This window comes from Callospermophilus lateralis, chromosome 13 (assembly GCF_048772815.1).
Source record: "Callospermophilus lateralis isolate mCalLat2 chromosome 13, mCalLat2.hap1, whole genome shotgun sequence".
NCBI lineage: Eukaryota > Metazoa > Chordata > Mammalia > Rodentia > Sciuridae > Callospermophilus > Callospermophilus lateralis.
The window spans coordinates 102,837,129-102,859,118 of NC_135317.1; the positions used below are offsets into that span (position 1 = coordinate 102,837,129).

General features: G+C 34.9%; 1 protein-coding gene across 3 annotated transcripts in view; it reads left to right on the forward strand.

Annotated features, from left to right (window-relative positions):
* Rc3h1 (ring finger and CCCH-type domains 1) overlaps positions 1-21,990 on the forward strand; it is an 85,025-nt gene that overhangs the window by 30,918 nt on the left and 32,117 nt on the right. For 2 of the 3 annotated variants that reach the window (XM_076831886.1, XM_076831889.1), the window contains exons 2-7: positions 1,625-2,034; positions 7,834-7,954; positions 8,985-9,224; positions 9,707-9,882; positions 14,337-14,537; positions 18,938-19,070. In XM_076831886.1, the coding sequence (XP_076688001.1) occupies positions 1,804-2,034; positions 7,834-7,954; positions 8,985-9,224; positions 9,707-9,882; positions 14,337-14,537; positions 18,938-19,070 (1,102 nt within the window). In that variant the 5' untranslated portion in view covers positions 1,625-1,803. The remainder of the gene's footprint in view (positions 1-1,624; positions 2,035-7,833; positions 7,955-8,984; positions 9,225-9,706; positions 9,883-14,336; positions 14,538-18,937; positions 19,071-21,990) is intronic. The other variant, XM_076831888.1, reaches the window with a different exon arrangement.

The window sequence follows — 21,990 nt, forward strand, 5'->3', positions numbered from 1 at the left end:
TTTTTTTTTAAATACCTTCTACTGAACTGCATCCCCAGCCCTATTTTGTATTTTATTTAGAGACAGGGTCTCCCTTGGTTTCTTACCACCTCACTGTTGCTGAGGCTGACTTTGTGCTGATGATCCTCCTTCCTCAGCCTCCTGAGCTGCTGGTATTACAGATGTGCACCACCATGTATTGCTTCCTAGCTATTGTTAATATTTTATTTAGAGACAGGGTCTTGGTAAGTTGCTGAGTCTGGCTTTGAACTCACAATCCTCCTGCCTTAGCCACCATTATGTAAGACTATTAGGAATGTGTAAACCTTAAAAATAAACCCTGAAAAACTTCACCGTCTCTTTTTTATTAAATTATTTATTTATTGTAATTTATTATACATAATGGCAGAATGCAATTAATTTCATATTATACACATAGAACACAATTTCTCAAGTCACTGATTGTACACAAAGTATTTTCACACCATTTGTGTCTTCATACATGTACTTAGGGTAATGATGTCTACTCATTCCACCATCATTCCTACCCTCTTACCCCCTCCTTTTCCTTCCCTCCCCTTTGCCCTATCTAAAGTTCCTCCATTCCTCCCATGCTCTTCTCCATCACCATTATAATGAGTCAGCATCCTCATATCAAAGAAAACACTTTGTTTTGGGGGGGATTGGCTTCTTAACTTAGCATTATAGTCTCCAGCTTCATCAATTTACCTGCAAATTCCATGATTTTATTCTCTTTTAATGCTGAATAATGTTTCATTGTGTATATATACTAAAGTTTTCCTATCCATTCATCTACTGAAGGACATCTAGGTTGGTTCCATAATTTAGCTATTGTGGATTGTGTTGCTATAAACATTGATATGGCTGTGTCCCTGTAATATGCTGTTTTTAAGTCTTTGGGTGTAAACTGAGGAGTAGGATACCATCTCTTTTTTTCTTATTAATTTCACCAAATTTGATGGTAAAATATTTTTTAAGGTATTTTTAATTTTAGGCCAGTTTTAAAAGGCCTCTTGATTTATAGCATACATAAAATGAAGAGCTTGATAAATTCTCACAACTGAACACTCCACACCCATGTAACATATTCAGATCAGGAAACAAAATATTAATAGCCCCCTCCAAACAATTACTTTCTTTTTTCTTTTTAAATGAAGCTTATTTTTTTTTGCACATATCTTTGTTTATTCATTTTTATGTGATGCTAAGGCTCGAACCTAGTGTCTCACATGTGAACCTCACAAGCGCTCTACCACTGAGCCACAACCCCAACCCCTCCCCCCCAACGAACAGTTACTTTTTAAATATATGCATATATAAAGTCAGAGACATGGATCAACTTGAGAAACATAGGTCCTAGATCTAATTTTATTACTAACTTTTAAAGCATCGCCTTAGGCAAGTTATTTCATCTTTCTGTGGGACTAGTCCCCATTTCTAAAATGAAGGAATGAGACTAGACATTTTTATTATGGCTTTAATTCTGTGAAAGTGCAAAAAGATGGATTACTGTACTCATAAAACTGTTATGAGAAGTTGTAGGGTGGAGACTGCACTTTTGACTTCAACAGTTGAATTGACATGAAACATACTCTAAACTTTTTCATTTTTCTTTGTTTTCCAGGTTATATTTCACACTATGTGCTGACTGTATCTACAGAAGATATTTAACAAAAAAAAAAAGATAAACTTTTTTCAAAGATTTTGATTCCAGTGGAATCTTTGCTTTAGATTTGTGTGTGTGTGTGTGTGTGTGTGTGTGTGTGTGTGTGTGTATATTAGTGAATTGTAACTCCAGAAGCAATGCCTGTACAAGCTCCACAATGGACGGATTTCCTCTCCTGCCCAATTTGCACTCAGACTTTCGACGAAACAATTCGAAAGCCCATCAGTTTGGGCTGTGGCCATACTGTCTGTAAGATGTGCCTGAACAAACTCCACCGCAAGGCTTGCCCATTTGACCAGACCACTATCAATACAGACATTGAGCTCCTTCCCGTGAACTCAGCATTGCTGCAGCTAGTGGGTGCTCAGGTAAGATGGGTGACTTAATAGTTTTTAAATTGAGTGTGTGTGTGTTTGTGTGTTTACATGCATGATCTTGACAAAAACTTGTTGAACTAGAATTGAATAACATTGTCTTCTATTTAAGTAGATATGATGCTTTCTTGTACTATTTTGATCCTTTATTTCAGTATATTACAAGATACACTAGTAATTCAGTATTTTTCATTCATAGTTTTGAAATGTTCATTTATTCTTAGATTTTTTTAAGAACCCTAGCTATTCAGATTACTAGAGAAACCTAAGAGATAAGTCATAAGGAATTCTTTGCATGGAGGAAAATACTATTCATAAACCCTTGCACTGAATTAATAGAAGAGATAAAGCTGCTTCAGGCAGTTTTACATATTAGATACTAACTGAAATGATGAAAAAGGTGACAAAATCAACAAAGCACAGCTTTTAAGAAGCACTTATTTAAAAGAGGATCAAATATCCCTGGTTAGCTACATTTGGAAGTTAGTCTGGTAATTCTGAAGGTAATACTTTGAAAGTTTTATGTAAGTGTTCTCAAATTAGATGATGGGATTGTGCCCCCCCCCTCGCCCCGTGCACTCCAGCGAACTGGGGATTAAATTCAGGGCTTCATGCATATGAGGTAAGCACTCTACTACTGAGCTACGTTCCCAGCCCCTAGTCTTCTCAAAGGTCATTTTCCTCACAAGATTTAAAGACAAGTGTTAGATATGATTCATTTAGATAATTCTTCACTATTGATTTGTTCAGTTTAAGTCTGAAGTCCCATATATTTAGTATAAAAGTTTAATCTTCTGTAAATTGCTAAAGTATGACAAAAATTGATGTTATTACATGTGTCGAAGATAAAGAGAGCTATTCTAGGATAGTTTATTCAAAAGGAAACCTTTATTTATATGCCTATCTTGATATTACCACCAGCACTACTAAATATTTATTAAGTATGAAAGTACAGAGCCTGTCTTGGTGACACATAGCCAGTAATATCAGTTATTCAGAAGACTAAGGCAGGAGGTTTACAAGTCCAGCCTGGACAATTAAACAAAACCATGTCTCAAAATAAAATAAAATGGGCTGAGTATTTCTTACTTGTGGGAATGAAAAATCTAACAACCACTTTAGAAGACAGTTTGGTAGTCTTGTTAGTTTAATATTGATAATTGCCCAACTAATTTGAAAATATGTTTACACAGAATCTTTTATTTGACTATTATCTCAGTGGTTGAAGACTTGCCTGGCATTCAGGAGGCCCTGGGTTCAATCCTTAGTATCACAAAAAAGAACAACCCACTGAATGGAGGAAAATAATACTAGAATCATATAAGGGACTTATATCTAGAATATATACAATTTTTAACTCAATGTTTAAAAGACAAGCCAATTAAAAATGGGTGAAGATCTACATAGACATCCCAGCAAAGATGACACAAATATGGAGATGAAAAGTTTCTCACATTAGTAGAAGAAAGGAAATAAGGGGAGGAGGAAGAGGAGGGAAAGAGGAAATACTGGGCAATAATATTGGCCAAATTATATTTTTGTATTGTATGCATGTACAAATACATAACAACAAATCATACCAATGTGTACAACTATAATGCACTAATAAAAATAGGGAAAAAATTGCTAACTATCACTAGGAATAGCAAATTAAAGCAACTGCTCACAGTTTTTCATACCTTTGCTTACCTATTAGAAAAACCAAATTCTGAAACATGGACAACAAATGCTGAAGAGAATGGAGCTACACAAACTTTTATTTTTTACTTATAGGAATGAAAAATCTAACAACCACTTTAGAAGACAGTTTGGTAGTCTCTTATTAGTTTATTATTGATAATTGCCCAACTAATTTGAAAATATGTTTACACAGAAACTTTTATTTGACTATTTACACCAATTTTATTCAGAATTGCAAAAAAAATGTAATCAAGATGTCTTTCAATAAGCAAATGAATAAACATTGGTATATTCATATAATTAGAATATTGTATAAAATGAAATAATAAAAGGAAGTAGTAGTTAAGCCACAAAAAGACACAGATAAACCTCAAATATACATTTCTGAGTAAAAGATGCCACTTTGAAAATCCTACAATACTGTATGATTCCAAATATGTGATATTATATACAAAATTAAAAATCACAATAAAAATGATTGGTTGCTAGGATTCAGTAGGAAGGCAGGAGGATTGATGAAAAGTAGGGTATTTCTTAGGGCAGTTAAACTATATGATTCTGTGTTTGTTGGATGTATGATATTCTGCATTTTTCAAAAAGAGATTTTAACCCAGGGGCGCTTTACCACTGAACTTCATCCCTAGCCCCTTTTATTTTTTATTTTGTGATAGTCTCACTAAGTTGCTGAGGCTAATGTTGTCTTGGGATTCTCATGTCTCAGATTCTCAAATCACTGAAATTACAGAAGTTTGCCACCACACCTAGCTAAAACACAAAACTTTACAAAGTTTATGGAGAATGATCTGAAATAAATGAAACAACTTCACTGTAAGGGCTATAGAGGAAAGGTGCTAACCTAATTAACTTTAGATACTTACTAGTTCAAAGTAAGTAAATTCTCAGAAAATTAAAGGCATTAGATATTATATATGAACAGTGTGTTCTAATTGATAAAAGTGTCTTCCCCATGAAAGTATGAATTAATTCTGACACTGCTGTACATGTATATGGGAATTAAACTTTTAAGTAAATGGGAGGCAGATGGTAGAGAATGAAATTTCTCATTATTGGAAGTTTATAGATATGCAAAGAGGAAGAGGCTAGAATGATCTGTGTGCTAATGGCTTAGAATTGGGGCATCAGTGGAAACTTGATTTTAACTGAATATAGATACAAATGGTTTTATAGTAATATTTACACACACACACACACACACACACACACACCCCTGGGGTATAATATACACATATTTTTTTTTTTTCTCCTTGTCAGCCAAGATGGACTAGCAAGCACAATACCCCAATATCAGCGTTCATACCTAGTGTTCAATTTTGGCTTCTAAATACAGTTTTTCACTAAAAGAAACCAGCATTCTTTGGAAAAGTGGCTGATTGTAGCCCTGCAATAGGAAGTTGGAGCATCTAGTGCTAAAAAGTCTAAAAGCTCAAATACAGTCAGTGAAGGGGATATGTCATAGGCACACAGGAATCATCTGAAAGAGCTCTCAGTGGTCAAATCTGAAACAGTTTGAAAACAAAACAAATAGAATTATATTGGATTGTTACCAAAGTATAAAATAATTATGCAAGTATATACAGATAAAAACCTAAATGAATAGAGAAACAGACTGGATTTCTCATGCGGAATTCCAAATAAATTTAAATAAACTCTACCCTCAAAGAATACACATGTGGGCTATACATAGTGACTCCCTTTGGAAAATAGTGTATGGAGGGCTGGGATTGTGACTCGGGTAGAACTCTCGCCTCACACATGCGAGTCCCTGGGTTCGATCCTCAGCACCATATAGAGATGTCTAACTGCAACTAAAAAATAAAAAGGAAGGAAGGAAGGGAGGGAGGGAGGGAGGGAGGGTATGGAAAGTAGGAAATTGACTAACTTCATCCTTACACAAAGATACATCTATATTTTTCCTTAGGAAGTTCATAATTGCATTTCTGTTTTTGTGCTTAGGATTTGATCTTACTTAACGACTGAGACAGGTGTTAATTCAGATGGTAGGTGTTCCAACAAGACTCCCATAAAAAGTAGCATTTCTCAGTGTGGTGGTGCATGTCCAATCCCAGCAACTTGTGGGGTTAAGACAGGAGGATTACAGGGTTTGAGTCCAGCCTCAGCAACTTAGCAAGGCCCTGTTTCAAAATAAAAAATATAAAGGACTATGGATATAACTCAGTTGTAAGGCAAACAGAGTTTAATCCCCAATACCCACTGCCCTCACTCTCACCAAAGTCACATTTCTCAGTGTAGGACTATAACCCAATAAATTAGGAGAACGCTTGTGTCAGAAGAATATTTAGAATAAAAGGGAGATCTGAGAAGAAAATGAAAAGATCTCAAGTTTTAAAGACAATAAGTATTAGAACACTCGAACACGTATGTAGGATCAGAGCTAGTCCAAATTTCTAGTATTCTATAAGTGTATAGGTGAAAAAAAAGAGCCACAGAATTAAAGTGACAGTCTCAGGGCCCCATTGCATAGGCTAGGCCTTGAACCCAGCTTTATTCTCAACTGTACTGAGGCTGTTTGCACAGATGATGTAGGAGGAAAAGGAAGGATTCCTTTCGCCTTAGACAGATTATCACATATTGATTTGTCCTTTTATAGCTGCTTATAAAGGTGTAAATATTTTTTTGGAAAAGAGATTCCCCATGATGCTTTGCTACAATCACAGTAATTCTTGAAATTTCTAAAGTAGGGATGAAGAATTCATAGTCCTTCCTTGCTTGTTTGTGCCATATACCATATATGTACAGTAATGCTTGAAATAAGAGGGGGAGTAGGAGAAAGAAAAGGGTGGAAGACATGGTGAAAGATATCCTTCCTCTTTGATGCCTATACAGCTTGGCACATAGTAAATACAAAATCTAGGAATAACCATATCAGCAGGACAAGACTTAGGAAAGAGTAGTAGTAGAGAGCTGACCACATAGAAAGTGAAGTTTAGAGAATCTTACAAACTTTTCTGTGAATCTAAAATCATTCCAGAAAACGTCTAAAATGTGTAGAGAAGTTTGAAGTTAAGCAGATATTCCAGTTAACTAATTATTTTAGCAGATCTATCTGAAGTGACAAAATTAATCATCATTTCAGATTGTAAATTTATCAGAACAATATATCATATAAATATAGACAATTATATATTGTCTATATATACAATTATTATTTGTCAATTAAAATCAAATGGCATGCATAAAATCCTGGGTATAGTGTGCAGGATACACGTACAAACACGTTTGTATATTTTAAAAATACGCACGCACACACCCACATATATACATGTATATACATAAATATATTTGGATGTATATGTGATAAATATATAATTACATATGTGGCAAGTAAATATGTAAAGGATACTCTGCTTTTGGAAAATCGTCTGGCAAATTTTCAAAATATTATCACTCACTAGGTGTGGGTACCCAAGAAAAGCAAAAACAAAACAAAAAATGGTTCACACAAGATCTTGTATACAAATATTTGTAGCAGCATTATTCATTATAGTCAAAAAATAGAAAACTGAACTGTCTATCAGTTGATGACTCATATAAAATATGGTATGTCTATACAAAGAGGTGTTATTCAGTAATAAAACACTAGAATATATTATAACTTGAATGGCCTTGAAAACATTATGCTAAGTGAAAGAAGAGTCAAAAAAGATCACACATTATATGTTTATGTAATTTTGTTTATATGAAAGATTCAGGAAAAGCAAATTCATAGACCCACACATAATAGATTGGTATTTCCTACAGTGGGTTGGGATGACATGATGGAGTAACTGTTAAAATGGTATGAGGTTTTCTTTTTGAGGGATGAAATTCTGAGGTTAATTGTGGTGATAGCTATTCAACTGGGAATGTGCTAAAAACCATTGAATTGTGTTCTTAAAAATCAATCCATAATATGGTATGTGAATTGTCTCTCAATAAGGCCATTTTAGAGATGGAACAATTCAGTAGATGTGTATATGAGGAAGATCTTTAAGTAAATTTAGTAGTTTTGATGTTGCCAGTATTCAAATTATCAGTGCATAAACTATACACAATAAAACATTTAATTAATTAATGAATACTCTTTTCCTGCAGGTCCCTGAACAGCAGCCCATTACTTTGTGTAGTGGGGTTGAAGACACAAAGCATTATGAAGAAGCCAAGAAATGTGTAGAAGAATTAGCATTGTACCTGAAACCGCTCAGCAGTGCTAGAGGTAAATCTCATGAAACCATCTATGCCAAGCGAACATCTATGAAGTATACTTTTCGTTACCATAAAAATTATGAGCTGTGCCTGGTGTGGTGGTGCGCAATTATAACCCAGCTGTGTAGGAGGCTGAGGCAGGAAAATTGCAAGTTCAAGGCCAGTCTGGGCAATTTAGCAAGACCCTATCTCAAAAAAGGCTACGTAAGGGCTAGAGTTGTAGGTCAGTGGTAGCATGCTTATCTAACATGTGTGAGCACTGCATATAAGTAAAATAATAAAGGTCCATCTTCAACTAAAAATATATTTTTTAATAAAAAAAGGGGACTGTATATACAGCTTTGTGGCATAGTACCCTTAGGTTCAATCCCTAGTATCCCCACAAATTGTGAACTGTAAACGAATGAAATTCATTTTTTTTTTATTGTAAGCCAGACCTACTTCATACTAAATAATGTTGCAAAGCCATTAAATAAAGTAGTGAATTTAGAGTTTGTGTTGTTGGAAAATTATTTGAATGACTAAAAGTGTAAGCATGTATAAGTACTAGCGATTCAGAAAGGCAGCCTTTCCATCATTCGACAATTGTCAATAGTCTTGTCTTCTGTCTAGTTTTAGATGGTGCACAATAGGGGATGTAATAAAAATGGAAGTTGCTATTACCTCCCAGAAGGGGCTTGCTATTTGATCATAAAAGTAAGATTAATCACCATGAAATAATATTCTAGAACTGTTATGACTTTAAGATTTGGGTCTTTGAACAATTTTTAATGTTGGTTGGTCTTTTTTCTTTTCTTCTTCAAATCTTAAAATGAATAATAGTATTTCAGATGTCATAATGAATGTTGAATTTCATGTGATACATATAAACATTTGTATACTTTTAAAATACTTGTGTAGTTACATTGTTTATTTTAAATATTCTAGTAGGACCCAGAACTACTATGCACATACCTACAATCAGCCCATCAGAGAAAGTGCTCCTGGACTGTAAAATTGTACTGTAAACCTATAAATAATGTTTTTTTTTTCTTCTAAAGGAGTGGGTCTGAATAGCACTACCCAGAGTGTTCTGAGTCGCCCAATGCAGAGGAAGCTTGTGACTCTGGTTCACTGCCAACTAGTGGAAGAAGAAGGCAGGATTCGTGCCATGAGAGCTGCTCGCTCTTTAGGTGAAAGAACAGTTACAGAACTCATTCTCCAGCACCAGAATCCTCAGCAACTCTCTTCCAATCTTTGGGCAGCAGTCAGGGCTAGGGGCTGTCAGTTCCTTGGACCAGGTATATAATTAAAATTTGGTATTTATTGTCCTAGTAATTCTAAAAGTATAATGTAGAACTGTGATATATACCAGCTGGGTTTACAATATCCCACTCGACAAGTTTCTCAGAGAACTTAAAAATTTTCTCTCAATACCAAAGTTTGTTCATTTTCAGAGAAGTTTTTTTCTAAATGCATTAGTCCCTAATCTACTTTCTTAATAAAATATAGAGAATATAAGCCCAAATTGCCCATAAAAATGGTTTAATAAATGTAAAGCTATAAAACTGGGGTTCTAGCTCAGTGGTAAAACGCTTGCCTAGCATGCGTGAGACCCTGGGTTTGATCCTTGGTACTATAAAAAAGGCATAGTTCTCAATGTCTTTTATTGTGTTTCCCAATAATTGAGTGATATCTGCAGAAATTATCATATATTGTTCTTTAAATAAAATGTATCATCTTTGCACCTGATGAATTTTTGATTTTGCCCAACTTTTCCTAGCAATGCAGGAGGAAGCTCTAAAGCTGGTTCTACTGGCCTTAGAAGATGGCTCTGCTTTGTCAAGAAAAGTACTGGTTCTTTTTGTGGTGCAAAGGTTGGAGCCACGGTTTCCTCAAGCCTCTAAAACTAGCATTGGGCATGTTGTTCAGCTCCTTTACAGAGCCTCCTGCTTCAAGGTATGAATCTAAATTAAAAGTTCTGCTTGAAAGGAAACATTGTCCTTTCCCTAAATTTAATAAAGTTGCCTATACCTTTACAGAATATCTCAGGAATTTTTCTTTTGTAAAGAATGTAGATCATATATTATTGAAGTTTTTTTTTTTTTTTTTTTTTTTTTTTTTTTTGTCATTCTTTTCAGTGCTGGGGATGGAACCAGGGCTTTATGCATGCTAGGTAAATGCTCAACCACTTTGCTACATCCCCAGCCCTAAATTTTCTACGAGGGTATTGAAAAACATAGACCAAACCAAGGCTTACAGATTTTTATATTGAAGAGACTAATCAGCTGGGTCAGTGTTTCACCAACATTGTAAACAAAATTGGTCTGAAGAAAGTTATTTGAGCACAAACAAGTTTTCTTGAAAATTTGTTCCTCTACATATGCAATGGAGTTGTTGTTGCCATTTCAGTTTCAGCATGTGTGGTAAAGTTGGACATATTATTCTCTTATATCCCAAGTTAAATCAACACTACCTCAAACATAGGTATTGGTGCCTGCTATGTATCATTTATTATTCCTCTGTTTTGTTTTCCTAACATCTTAAAATAAAGGCATAAATAGTGGGCTTAGGGGTGTAACTTAGTGGTATGGCGTTTGCCTACCAGGCATAAGGCCTGGGTTTAGTTCTAGGACCCCTCCCCCCACCTACACATACACAAAGAGATGGATATTTAAACAGTAAATTAAAAAATTTTTTTAAATGGAAGCCAAGTGTGGTGGCCCATGCCAGGTTTGGAGGCTGAGTCAAGAGGATCATAACACAAGTTCTAGATCAGCCCCAACAATTTAGTTATAATCTAAAAAAAATAAAAACGGCTGGTGATATACTTCAGTAGTAAAATGCCCATGAGTTTAATCCCCAGTAACTCCCCCAAAAATTTGAAAACCAATTTTTTCTACTTTAAGCATTCCTCTTAGGAATGTGTGTTCATGTTACTGTGTTCCAGCTGTACTCTTTAAGTATCTTCTGAATTTTCATTTGAAAAGTTTTTTCAAGCTGTGAGATAATTTGTTAGTACCATACAGCTCCAGGACTTTATTTATTTATTTTTTAACTTTTATTTTTGGTATTGACAGAGGTTTATTTAGGAAAGTAGATATATGATATTCAAAGGAGAATGGGAGCAGTCTCAAGAAAGACTCTACTTTTGGGGTAAAGCAAGGAACATACATTCAAGCAAGAATGTGGGCTACTCCAGAAAGAGAAAAAGCCCTGCTCAAGAGTATTGAGAGTTGAGTCTGGGGAATCAGTGTGTCATATAGAAAGCAAATTTTATCTTTTAATGAAGGTTAGCCTGTTTTGAGAGTTCTTTCTTTCTTTCTTTGTTTTTTGTTTTATTTTTTGAAACCCTTTATTTAGTTATTTTTATATATGACAGCAGAATGTATTACAATTTATATTACATATATGGAGCACAATTTTTCATGTCTCTGGTTTTATATAAAGTATATTCACACCAATTCGTGCCTTCATATACGTACTTTGGATAATGATGTCCATCACATTCCACCATCATTTCTAACCCCCTGCCTCCTCCCTTCCCCTCCCACCTCTACCTCCTAAGCTCCTTCTCCTATGTTTTTCCTCCTACTCCTCCTATGCTCCCCCTCCTTACCCCACTACGAATCAGTCTTATATCAGAGAAAACATTCGGCATTTGTTTTTTTGGGATTGGTTAACTTCACTTAGCATTATCTTCTCCAACTCCATCCATTTACCTACAAATGCCATGATTTTATTCTTTTTTTTTTTTTTTTTGCTGAATAGTATTCCATTGTATCTATGTGCCACATTTTTTTTAATCCATTCATCTACTGAAGGGCATCCAGATTGGCTCCACAGTTTAGCTATTGTGAATTGTGCTGGTTTAAACATTGATATGGCTGTGTCCCTCTAGTATGCTCTTCTTAAGTCCTTTGGATGTAGACCAAGGAGAGGGACAGCTGGGTCAAATGGTGATTTCATTCCCAGTTTTCCAAGGAATCTCCGTACTGCTTTTCATATTGGCTGCACCAATTTGCAGTCCCACCAGCAATGTATGAGTGTACATTTTCCCCACATCCTCACCAACACTTATTGTTGTTTGTCTTCATAATAGCTGCCATTCTGACTGGAGTGAAATGAAATCTTAAGAGTAGTTTTGATTTGCATTTCTCTAATTGCTAGAGATGTCAAACATTTTTTCATATATTTGTTGATTGATTGTATATTCTCTTCTGAGAAGTGTCTGTTCATTTCCTTGGCCCATTTATTGATTGGGTTATTTGTTTTTTTGGTGTTTAGCTTTTTGAGTTCTTTATATTACCATAGAGATAGTGCTCTATCTGTGTGAGGGGTAAAGATTTGCTCCCAAGATGTAGGTGCTCTATTCATAGATTGTTTCTTTTGCTGAGAGGAAACTTTTTAATTTGAGTCCATCTCATTCTTGATTTTAATTCTTTCACCAAAGGAGTCTTATTAAGGAAGTTGGGGCCTAATCCGACATGATGAAGATTAGGTCCTACTTTTTTTTTTATTAGATGCCGGGTCTCTGGTTTAATTCCTAGGTCCTTGATCCACTTTGAGTTGAGTTGTTAAGAGATAGGGGTTTAATTTCATTTTGTTGCATATGGATTTCCAGTTTTCCCAGCACCATATGTGAAGAGGCTATCTTTTTTCCAATGTATGTTTTTGGCACCTTTGTCTAAATATAAGGTAACTGTAATTATGTGGGTTAGTCTCTTGTGTCCTCTATTCTATACCATTGGTCGACCTGCCTGTTTTAGTGGGAGTGTTTTCATACGTGTGTGTGTGTATATATATATGTGTGTGTGTGTGTATTTGGTCTTTGAGCCATGAACTGTGGTAGAATGTAATTTAGTTTATTTTTTAACTAATGGCTTGATTTTCATCTTTCTGTGGACTTTGCCAACAAAATATAGATTGGACTTTATTTCTTTGTAATGAGGATGGAATACATATTTTAAATTAATATCAGTGTGATATGGAATCCTGACTACAATATTCTGGGGTTTTTTTTTAGGTGGGAGGAAGGAAACAGAATTTTCCACTAGAATATTAGGTTTCTTTATGGAAAGAAAAAGTTAAAGCTAAATATGTAGATGATCTTAGGCTAGAATTAATTATTTTATTTTGATTTGTTAAACCGTTAGTCTAAGTGCAGCTTGATATAAAATGTGACTTATTGGGAGTGATAACATTTGTACTTAAGTCAGTAAGTTAAAAAAATGAGTTACTACAGTAGTGTAATGGTTAATTCAGTAATTTAACATACTGACTGGCACAATACTAAGTGCTCAGTAACTAGTTGCTATTTTTTTTATATTTATTTACTTTTTAGTTGTAGTTGGACACAATATCTTTATTTATTTATTTTTATGTGGTGCTGAGGACTGAACCTAGGGCCCCACATGTGCTAGGTGAGCGTTCTACCACTGAGTCACAACCCCATCCATAGTTGCTGCTTTTTTTTTTTTTTAGAGAGAGAGACAGAATTTTTTTTTTTTTTAATATTTATGTTTTAGTTTTCGGCGGACACAACATCTTTGTTTGTATGTGGTGCTGAGGATCGAACCTGGGCTGCACGCATGCCAGGCGAGCACGCTACCGCTTGAGCCACATCCCCAGCCCTTAGTTGCTTTTTTTATTATTTAAAAATATTATTATCACCTGGGCATGGTGGCAGACACCTGTAATCCCAGCAACTTGGGAGGCCGAGGTGGTAGGATCGCAAGTCCAAAGCCAACCTCAGCAATTTAGTGAGGCACTAAGCAACTCAGTGAGACCCTGTCTCCAAATAAAATACAAAAAAGGGCCGCGGATGTGGTGAAGTGGTTAAGCATCCCTGGGTTCAATCCTAGGTAAACTGCCTCTCCCCCGGTCCCACGCGCAAGGGCACGCATGCACACGCATACATACATAATTATCAACATTATGATTATTCTAATCTAGCATCTCAAACTTTACACTTGGTGGTGGCCCATTTTATAGAACTACATAGATAATTGAGCCAAGTACAAATTAGTAATCTTTATAATCACATCAGCATCTAAAGTTCTTCAAGTTATCGGTACCACACAGTTCAATGTCAGGCAAGCCCCTAGAGTACTGCTTTTTAGAATAATTGTCCTTCTGTAAGTATTTTCTTTTCAAAAAGGTATACGTACACACAGATATGTATTAAGTTTTATCCAGTCTTTGAATTTCATTCCCATATATGTCCATTCTTTCTGGAAGACCTAGCAGAAGATTTTGACATCTCTGTTGGAGCATGTTTTATAAGCAAAATGGCATATTACATTTAATCTTGGTTGCTGGAAGAAACTTTACATTTGAAATTGTTATCTGTGTTTATATAAAGCATAAACTTATTTCTTTACCTCATTATGAGATTAACTGTTTCTTACTAGGTCACCAAACGTGATGAAGACTCTTCTCTGATGCAGCTGAAAGAAGAATTTAGAACCTATGAAGCTCTGCGACGAGAGCATGACTCCCAGATAGTACAGATTGCTATGGAAGCAGGCTTAAGGATTGCACCAGACCAGTGGTCCTCTTTGCTTTATGGAGACCAGTCTCACAAATCTCACATGCAGTCCATTATTGACAAGGTAGAGCCTCTTTTGTCCTTTATGTTAGACTACCCTTAGAATTTTGGTATTTTATGATTTATGATCTGGTAATTCATTTGCAAAACAAATGCATATTGAAGCAAATACTGTATGTCAGGCTTTTTGTAATTTGTATCCAGTGTGGCTGTGTCATGTTATAACTAGTCACATCAGAATACCAGTTTGTTTATCTAAATATATGATTAATGTTAAAATGCTTTATCTAGTACTCTCCCACATTGCTTTGGGAGGGGTCTCTGGTCTTTTATTTAGTCATTGCCTCTCTCCCTTTGTTATTCTCTTTGAGTTTTGATCACAGGATTAGTTAAACCCACTTTCTAAAAATCTTTATTGTCTTTCTTTAGTATCCATTTTATGATCTATTAGATCTGTGTATTGTGGTTTCTTATGATTCTTAGCCAGAATAATTTCATATATAATGAAGCTACTACCATTCTGAGGTAGATCAGATTTTCAGGAAACTTGTTTCTATTTTATCTATTGTGTTTTAGGATAAAAAGACCATTCAAGTAGATGTAAATGTTAGATCAGGCTCATTATTTGTATCTGATGCTAAAAGCTATATTTCTCTTAAAATTAGAGTAATACAAGGGGCTGGGGTTGTAGCTCATTGGTAGAGTGTTTGCCTGGCACATGTGAGGCACTGGGATCCATCCTCAGCACCACATAATTAATTAATAAATAAACAAACAGATAAATGCGTTGTATCCATCTACAACAACAACAAAAAAATCAGTAATACTAGAACTGTTGGTTGTAATTCATAATGAAATTTATGAAAGTGCTATTTAAAGACTTAAAGCAGCATGTAAAACATACTATAGTATGTTAAATAATAGTATTATCTTTTAATATTTCACCTTAAATACTTATAATTCCAGAAATGATTGCCAATTCTAGAGCCTACCGTACATTTAATTTAGAGTAATAGGGTCAAACTAAAAAAATAATAACACTGGTTGAAACTTAAAGGTTGATATGTGCCTAGGTTAGAATGGAGCTTGTATTTGAAGTTAAGCAACTGACTGGTTATAATTTGTTGGAACTTTAATAATGATCTCTTTACAGTAGTTGCTTTCCACCTCTGAAGAAAAACTTAGCTTACTTTTCAAAAGATTTTACAAATAGGTTAAACTTTTTGTCTCAGTTGAACTATATAATTAGGCATAGGTCCTAGAAGAGTTTTTTCATATCCTGCTTGAAATTTAAAATCCAGAGATCTTTGTACAACAAAATGGTAAGCAAAATTTGTAATGTATTTCATATCTTGCCATTTTATAGAGCAATACATAATACTGAACTTTTTGTAATAATGGAAATGTTCTTTGTATATACTGTTCACTGTGTTGATTATTAGCCCCACATAGCTGTAAGCACTTAATTTTTCTGTTTTATTTGTTTTTGTTGTTTTATGTTTTGGTTATGGGGATTGAAACAAGGGCCCCACACATATTAAGCAAATGCTCTGCCACTGAGTTATATCCCCAGCTGCTGCTAAGTACTTGAAATGTAACTTGTGGAACAGTTGAAATTAAATAAAATAAATTATTTTATTTAATTAATTTAAACTTAAATTGCTAAATATGATAGCCAAGCTATCATACAGTACAGTACAAATATAGAATTTACTAGAAATGTCCCCCTAAAGCACTAATTCCAATAAATTAATAGAGAGAGAAACAGGAATTAACAGTTCACAAAGAGAATACATCAAGAATGGGCAATGTGGCACATGACTTAATCCAAGCACCTTGTGAGGCTGAGGCAGGAGGATTGCAAGTTTGAATCCAGCCTCAGCTATTTAGCAAGGCCACATCTCAGAATAAAAAAAAGGACTGTCTAACTTAATCCAAGCTACTTGGGAGGCTGAGGCAGGAGGATTGCAAGTTTTAACCCAGCCTCAGCAATTTAGCAAGACAACATCTCAGAATAAAAAAGGACTACAGATGTGGTTTATACAATAAATAGATAAACAAATAAATAAATATATCACCAGCAATAATGATTAAAGAAATATACGTTTAAAATAGTGACATACCAAGTATTGCCCATTAAAGTTTGTGTGTGTGTATATACACACATATATACTCTCATAACATTGCTGGTTGTTTGTAAAGTATACATTATAGATTGTTGTGGGAAGCAATTTGTCAGTGAATAAAAATCTATAAACCAGGGACAGTAGCACACATTTTATTCCCAGTGATTGGGTGGCTGAAGTAAGAGGATCACAAATTCAAGGCCAGCCTCAACAATTTATTGAGGCCCTTTGTAACTTATCGAGAGACCCTATCTGGGGGAAAAAAAAGCGGGGGCTGTGCATGGAGCTCAGTGATAAAATACCCCCGGATTCAACCCAAAACCAAAAACCTATAAAAATACTCTTATCCTTTGAATGTGCTTTTGCCAATAAATTTTTGTTTTTGTTGTTGTTTTGGTACTGGGGATTGAACTCAGGTTGAACACTGAGCAATATCCCCAGCCCTACATTGTATATTTTATTTAGAGACAGGGTCTCTCTCACTGAATTCCTTAGTGCCTCTCCATTGCTGAGGCTGGCTTTGAACTCATGATCTTCCTGTCTCAGCCTCCTGAGCCACTGGGATTATAGGCATGCACTACCACAGCTGGCCCAAATAATTAATTTTAAGGAAATATTAAAAAATTTGAAAGAGTTTATAATCTCAGGAGTATTATTTGCTACATTATTTAAATGGAGAAAATAAGGGAGTGATTAAAGAAGATTTATAAGCTCAGAACACTAATGTAGCCCTAAAGTTAGTTGAGAGGAAAATGCTCTTCAGCAGACACATAGCATTTAATTTTCTTATTAAAAATGACAGTGAGTCAGGTGTGGTGATGCACCTGTAATCCCAGCTATTCCAGAGGATGAAACAGGAGTATCACAAGTTCAAGGTCAACCCCACCAATTTAGTGAGACCCTGTGATAAAATAAGAACGGACCAAGATTATGGCTCAATGATAGAGTACTTGCCTAGTATGCAAGAGGCACTGGGTTCAATCCCTGGCACCACATAAAAAATAAACAAATATGTTGTGTCCAAATATTTATTTATGTATTTATGTATTTATTTATTTATAAATAAAAAAAAAAGAATGAAACAGACTGGGGATGTAGCTCTGTGGTAGAGTGCCCTAGGTTCAATCCTTAATACCACCAAAAGAAAAAAAAAACAAAACTTAAATGTTATTATTTGTTAAGTCTTGGTGATGGAATACATTAGATATATTTGTCTGAAATGGTTTATGATCAAAATGGCTAGCAGTCTAAAAATGCTTGAATTATAGTATTAAGCCAAAACAAATATATAAATAGCTATGTTTTTTTATTATAACAAATTATTTAATTATTTTTTTAAATTATAATAAGTTTTGGTACATATTTTAAAAATTAAATAAAGGCATATCAGGATTCTAAGGATAATTGTGTTATTTTCCTTTTTTTTTTTTTATGTATGCTGTTTAAAACATTACCTCTTGAAGAGTGACCATTTTCAGGAGGAAAATTCTCATTGAAGTGTTTTCATTTATCAAGAACCCTCAATTACTATTACAAAATCAGGGTGGTAGTGTTTTCAAATTAAAGAGATCATGTTATGCCCACCTGAAGTAGATAATGTGAGAATGTGTCTCATTAAACTTTTGGGACCTATACAAACAGAGTGCTTCCAAGAATCCCAAACTAAGATTGTTTGAGCTGGTAGAATTCTTGAAATTGTTTATTCCTATTAACAGAAGAGCTTCTGATGTTAGTAAGATTTGTATTCAGTGTCATGATCTTAGACCCTGTAGACTGTGTTTCCAAATTTTAATTATTTAGAAGGACCCCCTTAGAGCCAAAATAACACACCCTGCTATGAAGACCAAAGTTAGAGCCAGGCACAGTGGTGCGTGATTATAATCCCAGTGACTTGGGAAGATGAGACAGGAGAATCACAGACCAGCCTCAGCAACTTAATGATGCCCCAAGCAACTCAGTGAGACCCTATCTCAAAATTTAAAAGTGATAGGAATGTAGCTTGGTGGTAAAGGGATTCTGGGTTCAATCCCCAGTACCAAAAAATAATTTAAAAAAACAAAAACAGTGGTACTATGAAATTGATAAATTAAGAAAGGTCCCACATTTGAAGAATGTGTAAGCAGAGGGAATAGTGCTTTATACCACATGCCTGTTTATACCCTGTTTCAAACGTTGTGAAGATATAAGGAGTTTGTTTAGGTAATAAGTAATTCACTCTGGCCAAAACATATGAGTATGTGAATAAGATAAATTTCAGAAACATCTATGAGTTGTAAGTAATCTTTATTTTATAAGAAGTATCTGGTCTCTGAGAAAGTTAATATTTATGTTTTTTAAGTTGCAGACCCCAGCCTCTTTTGCTCAGAGTGTTCAGGAACTAACAATTGCTCTCCAGCGGACTGGAGACCCAGCAAACTTGAACCGACTAAGACCCCATTTGGAACTATTAGCAAACATTGACCCAAGTCCAGGTAAACCCAAAGGAAACTAATGAACTATATCTTATGTGTGTCCTCAGCTGTTCAGTGATTGTTCATTTGTCTTTTGTTACATTCCTCTAGAATTTCCCAGAATATTTTTTCAAGATCTTTTCTATAGTATTCTTTTTGTCCCAAATCTTCTTCCTTATTTCACTTAAAATAATATTTATTTGACACTTTCATTTACTTAATGATTAGCTATGCTAATCACTTCACCACGAAAATAGATCTATTTAGGCTCCTTTATATTTCTTTTTTCTTCCATCACAAAATTGTGCTGTATTTTACCTTTCTCACCTGTGCCAAAACTCATTTTTTCTATATTCTATATTCTTAGTTGGCATTTCCTTAATCTCATTTTTGCCTCTTCCTTGATACCTTGCTCATTAATTTTCTCTTTTTGGGTATCTTTACTTTGTCAGCCTTTTCCTATATTCTGTTTCTTGACCTGAAAATATACCCAAGCTTAATTTTTTACCTAATGTTTGCATCTAAGCTATTTTAACTTGTGTTTATCACAGTGTTTATTTCTACTAAACTAAAACTCTGTTAATATTTGCTAGAAGTTTCTAGGTCTCTAATTCCAAAGACTTCAGACCTTTAAATTTGTCGTCAGCATTTAATAATGTTGTTGAACATTTCTTGGTATAGAAACTCTTCTGACACCTTATATTTCTGCAGTCTCATGTTCTCTTTTGTCTTGAAAGCTGCTTCTGTCTTGATTTGTACCACTCTTTTCCCTCCTATCCACAAACTTGTAGTCGAATTGTGCTCTTGGAACTTGGTATTCTCTGCATGCTTTGTTGATGATGGTTGTTGGTTTTTAGCATCAGGGTATTACCTCTTCATAGAAATAGAGTTCCATATATCTCTATCACTGTTATCTCTTCACTCCAAATCCATTTCCCAAAAACTGCTCTGTGTTTCAAAGTAAGACCATCTTCATTTGATGACTGCTCTTCCTCCTGTTTCCTCACTAACATTCTCTGATGTACGTAACCTTAAAAACCTTAGAATTCTGTCTTGCTGCATACCTTTTCTTTCACTTAACTCTACATATCATTTCAGACAACAGGATCTATTTGTTCTTCTTTTATAAGTTTCTCTATTCCACACCTATTATTGCACCTTACTGAGATGAGAGCCTGGTTCCTTTTCTCTCAGACTGAATGGTTATAACTTTGTATCCTATGAATTCTTCCAATCCAGTGTACTTAACTGCTGCAAACTGGAACTTATTCCACACTCATAAACTTTCACTTATACCTCATTGCTTTCAGAGGAATATTTGGAATCCTCTTACCTTTTTTTTTTTTTTTTTTTTTTTTTTTATACATTTTTTAGTTGTAGGGCTTGGGATATAGCTCAGTTGGTAGAGTGCTTGCCTTGCATGCACAAACCCTGGGTTCAATCCCCAGCACACACACACACACACACACACACACACACACACACACACAAGGTAGATGGACACAATACCTTTATTTTGTTTATTTAGGGTTTTTTAAATTATTTTTTTATTTGGAGATGGACATAATACCTTTATTTTGCTTATTTAGTGTTTTTTTGTTTTGTTTTCATGTGGGGTCGGGGATTGAACCCAGGGACTTGTGCATGCTAGGCAGGTACTCTACCGCTGAGCCACAGCCCCAGCCCCTTATCTTACTTTTTTAAAGCAGCCTCCTTTTGCAGATATACTTCCAAGATTGCTCAATGAAACCACATCACATCTCTTCCTAGAATATACAGTAAGGATGTTGTGGCTCAGTGGTAGAGTGCTTGCCTGGCATGCATGAGGCACAGGGTTCGATCCTATCTACATCTATGCCAGTATATTCTGCTGTTTTCGTATAATTGTAGATAAACTGTTCATTGAACTAAAGCCACCCTTTAGTTCACCTTGACAAGCATATTCCACCAGTGTCCTTTTTCTGATATCATTAGTTTTCCTTTATTAGAGTACTTCTATCAACATTTAAATACAGTTATTTCTCTCATCTTAACTCATTTTTAGCCCCTTTTTCCACCTACCTAGAAATGTTTTTTACCTTTTTAATAACACTTTGTGCATGTTTCTGGGAATTAAACGTAGGGCTTACTCTACCACGGAGCTGTGTCACCAGCCCTGATGCCACTGTCTTGAACTCAATCCAGTCAGGCATTTTTCTTTACCATTCTATCTAAACTTACATCATCAAGGTCACAGTGACTAACCTGTGACCAATTCCAGAGTTCAGTTCTCCATTCTTGTATTTGACCTATCCATAGCATCTGTCATTACTTTTTATTTTCTTTTCCTTGAAATGCTTTTTTCTTGGCTTCCATGCCACCACATTCACCTAATTTCCTTCTTACTTTATTAGGCTGTCCTCAGCATTTTTTCTGCTGATTTCCCATCTATAGCTGATGACTCTTGGGGTGGTCTCAAAGTTTAATCATTGTACCTCTTCTCTTTTCTACTTACATCCAATCCTAAGACAATATCAGCAAGTCTCATATGTTTAAATATCATTTATATGGTTCACAAATTTATTCATGTTTCATCAGTTCTAAGGCCTACCTTTTTTTCCTGATTTTAGCATTTCTGAAATTTACAGCAATATGTTTCTCTTTTGGTGCCATATAAAGTAGTATAGACATTATAACTGATTGTCTTTTAAAATCTGACATAGAGTTCATCTAGCTCAGACTTTTTTCCTAGCCTCTGTGTGTGTGTGTGTGTGTGTATGTGTGTGTGTGTGTGTGTGTGTGTGTGGGTGTACCCAGCCACCATAATGAGTCTTAATTAGTATTTCAAACTTTAAAAATGAGCTTCTCTCCTTATCTTGTTAGTGGCAACTCTGTACTTTAATTTGTTTGGTTCAAAACCTCAGAAAGATTCTTACCTTCTCTTTATCTCATAGTGTATATG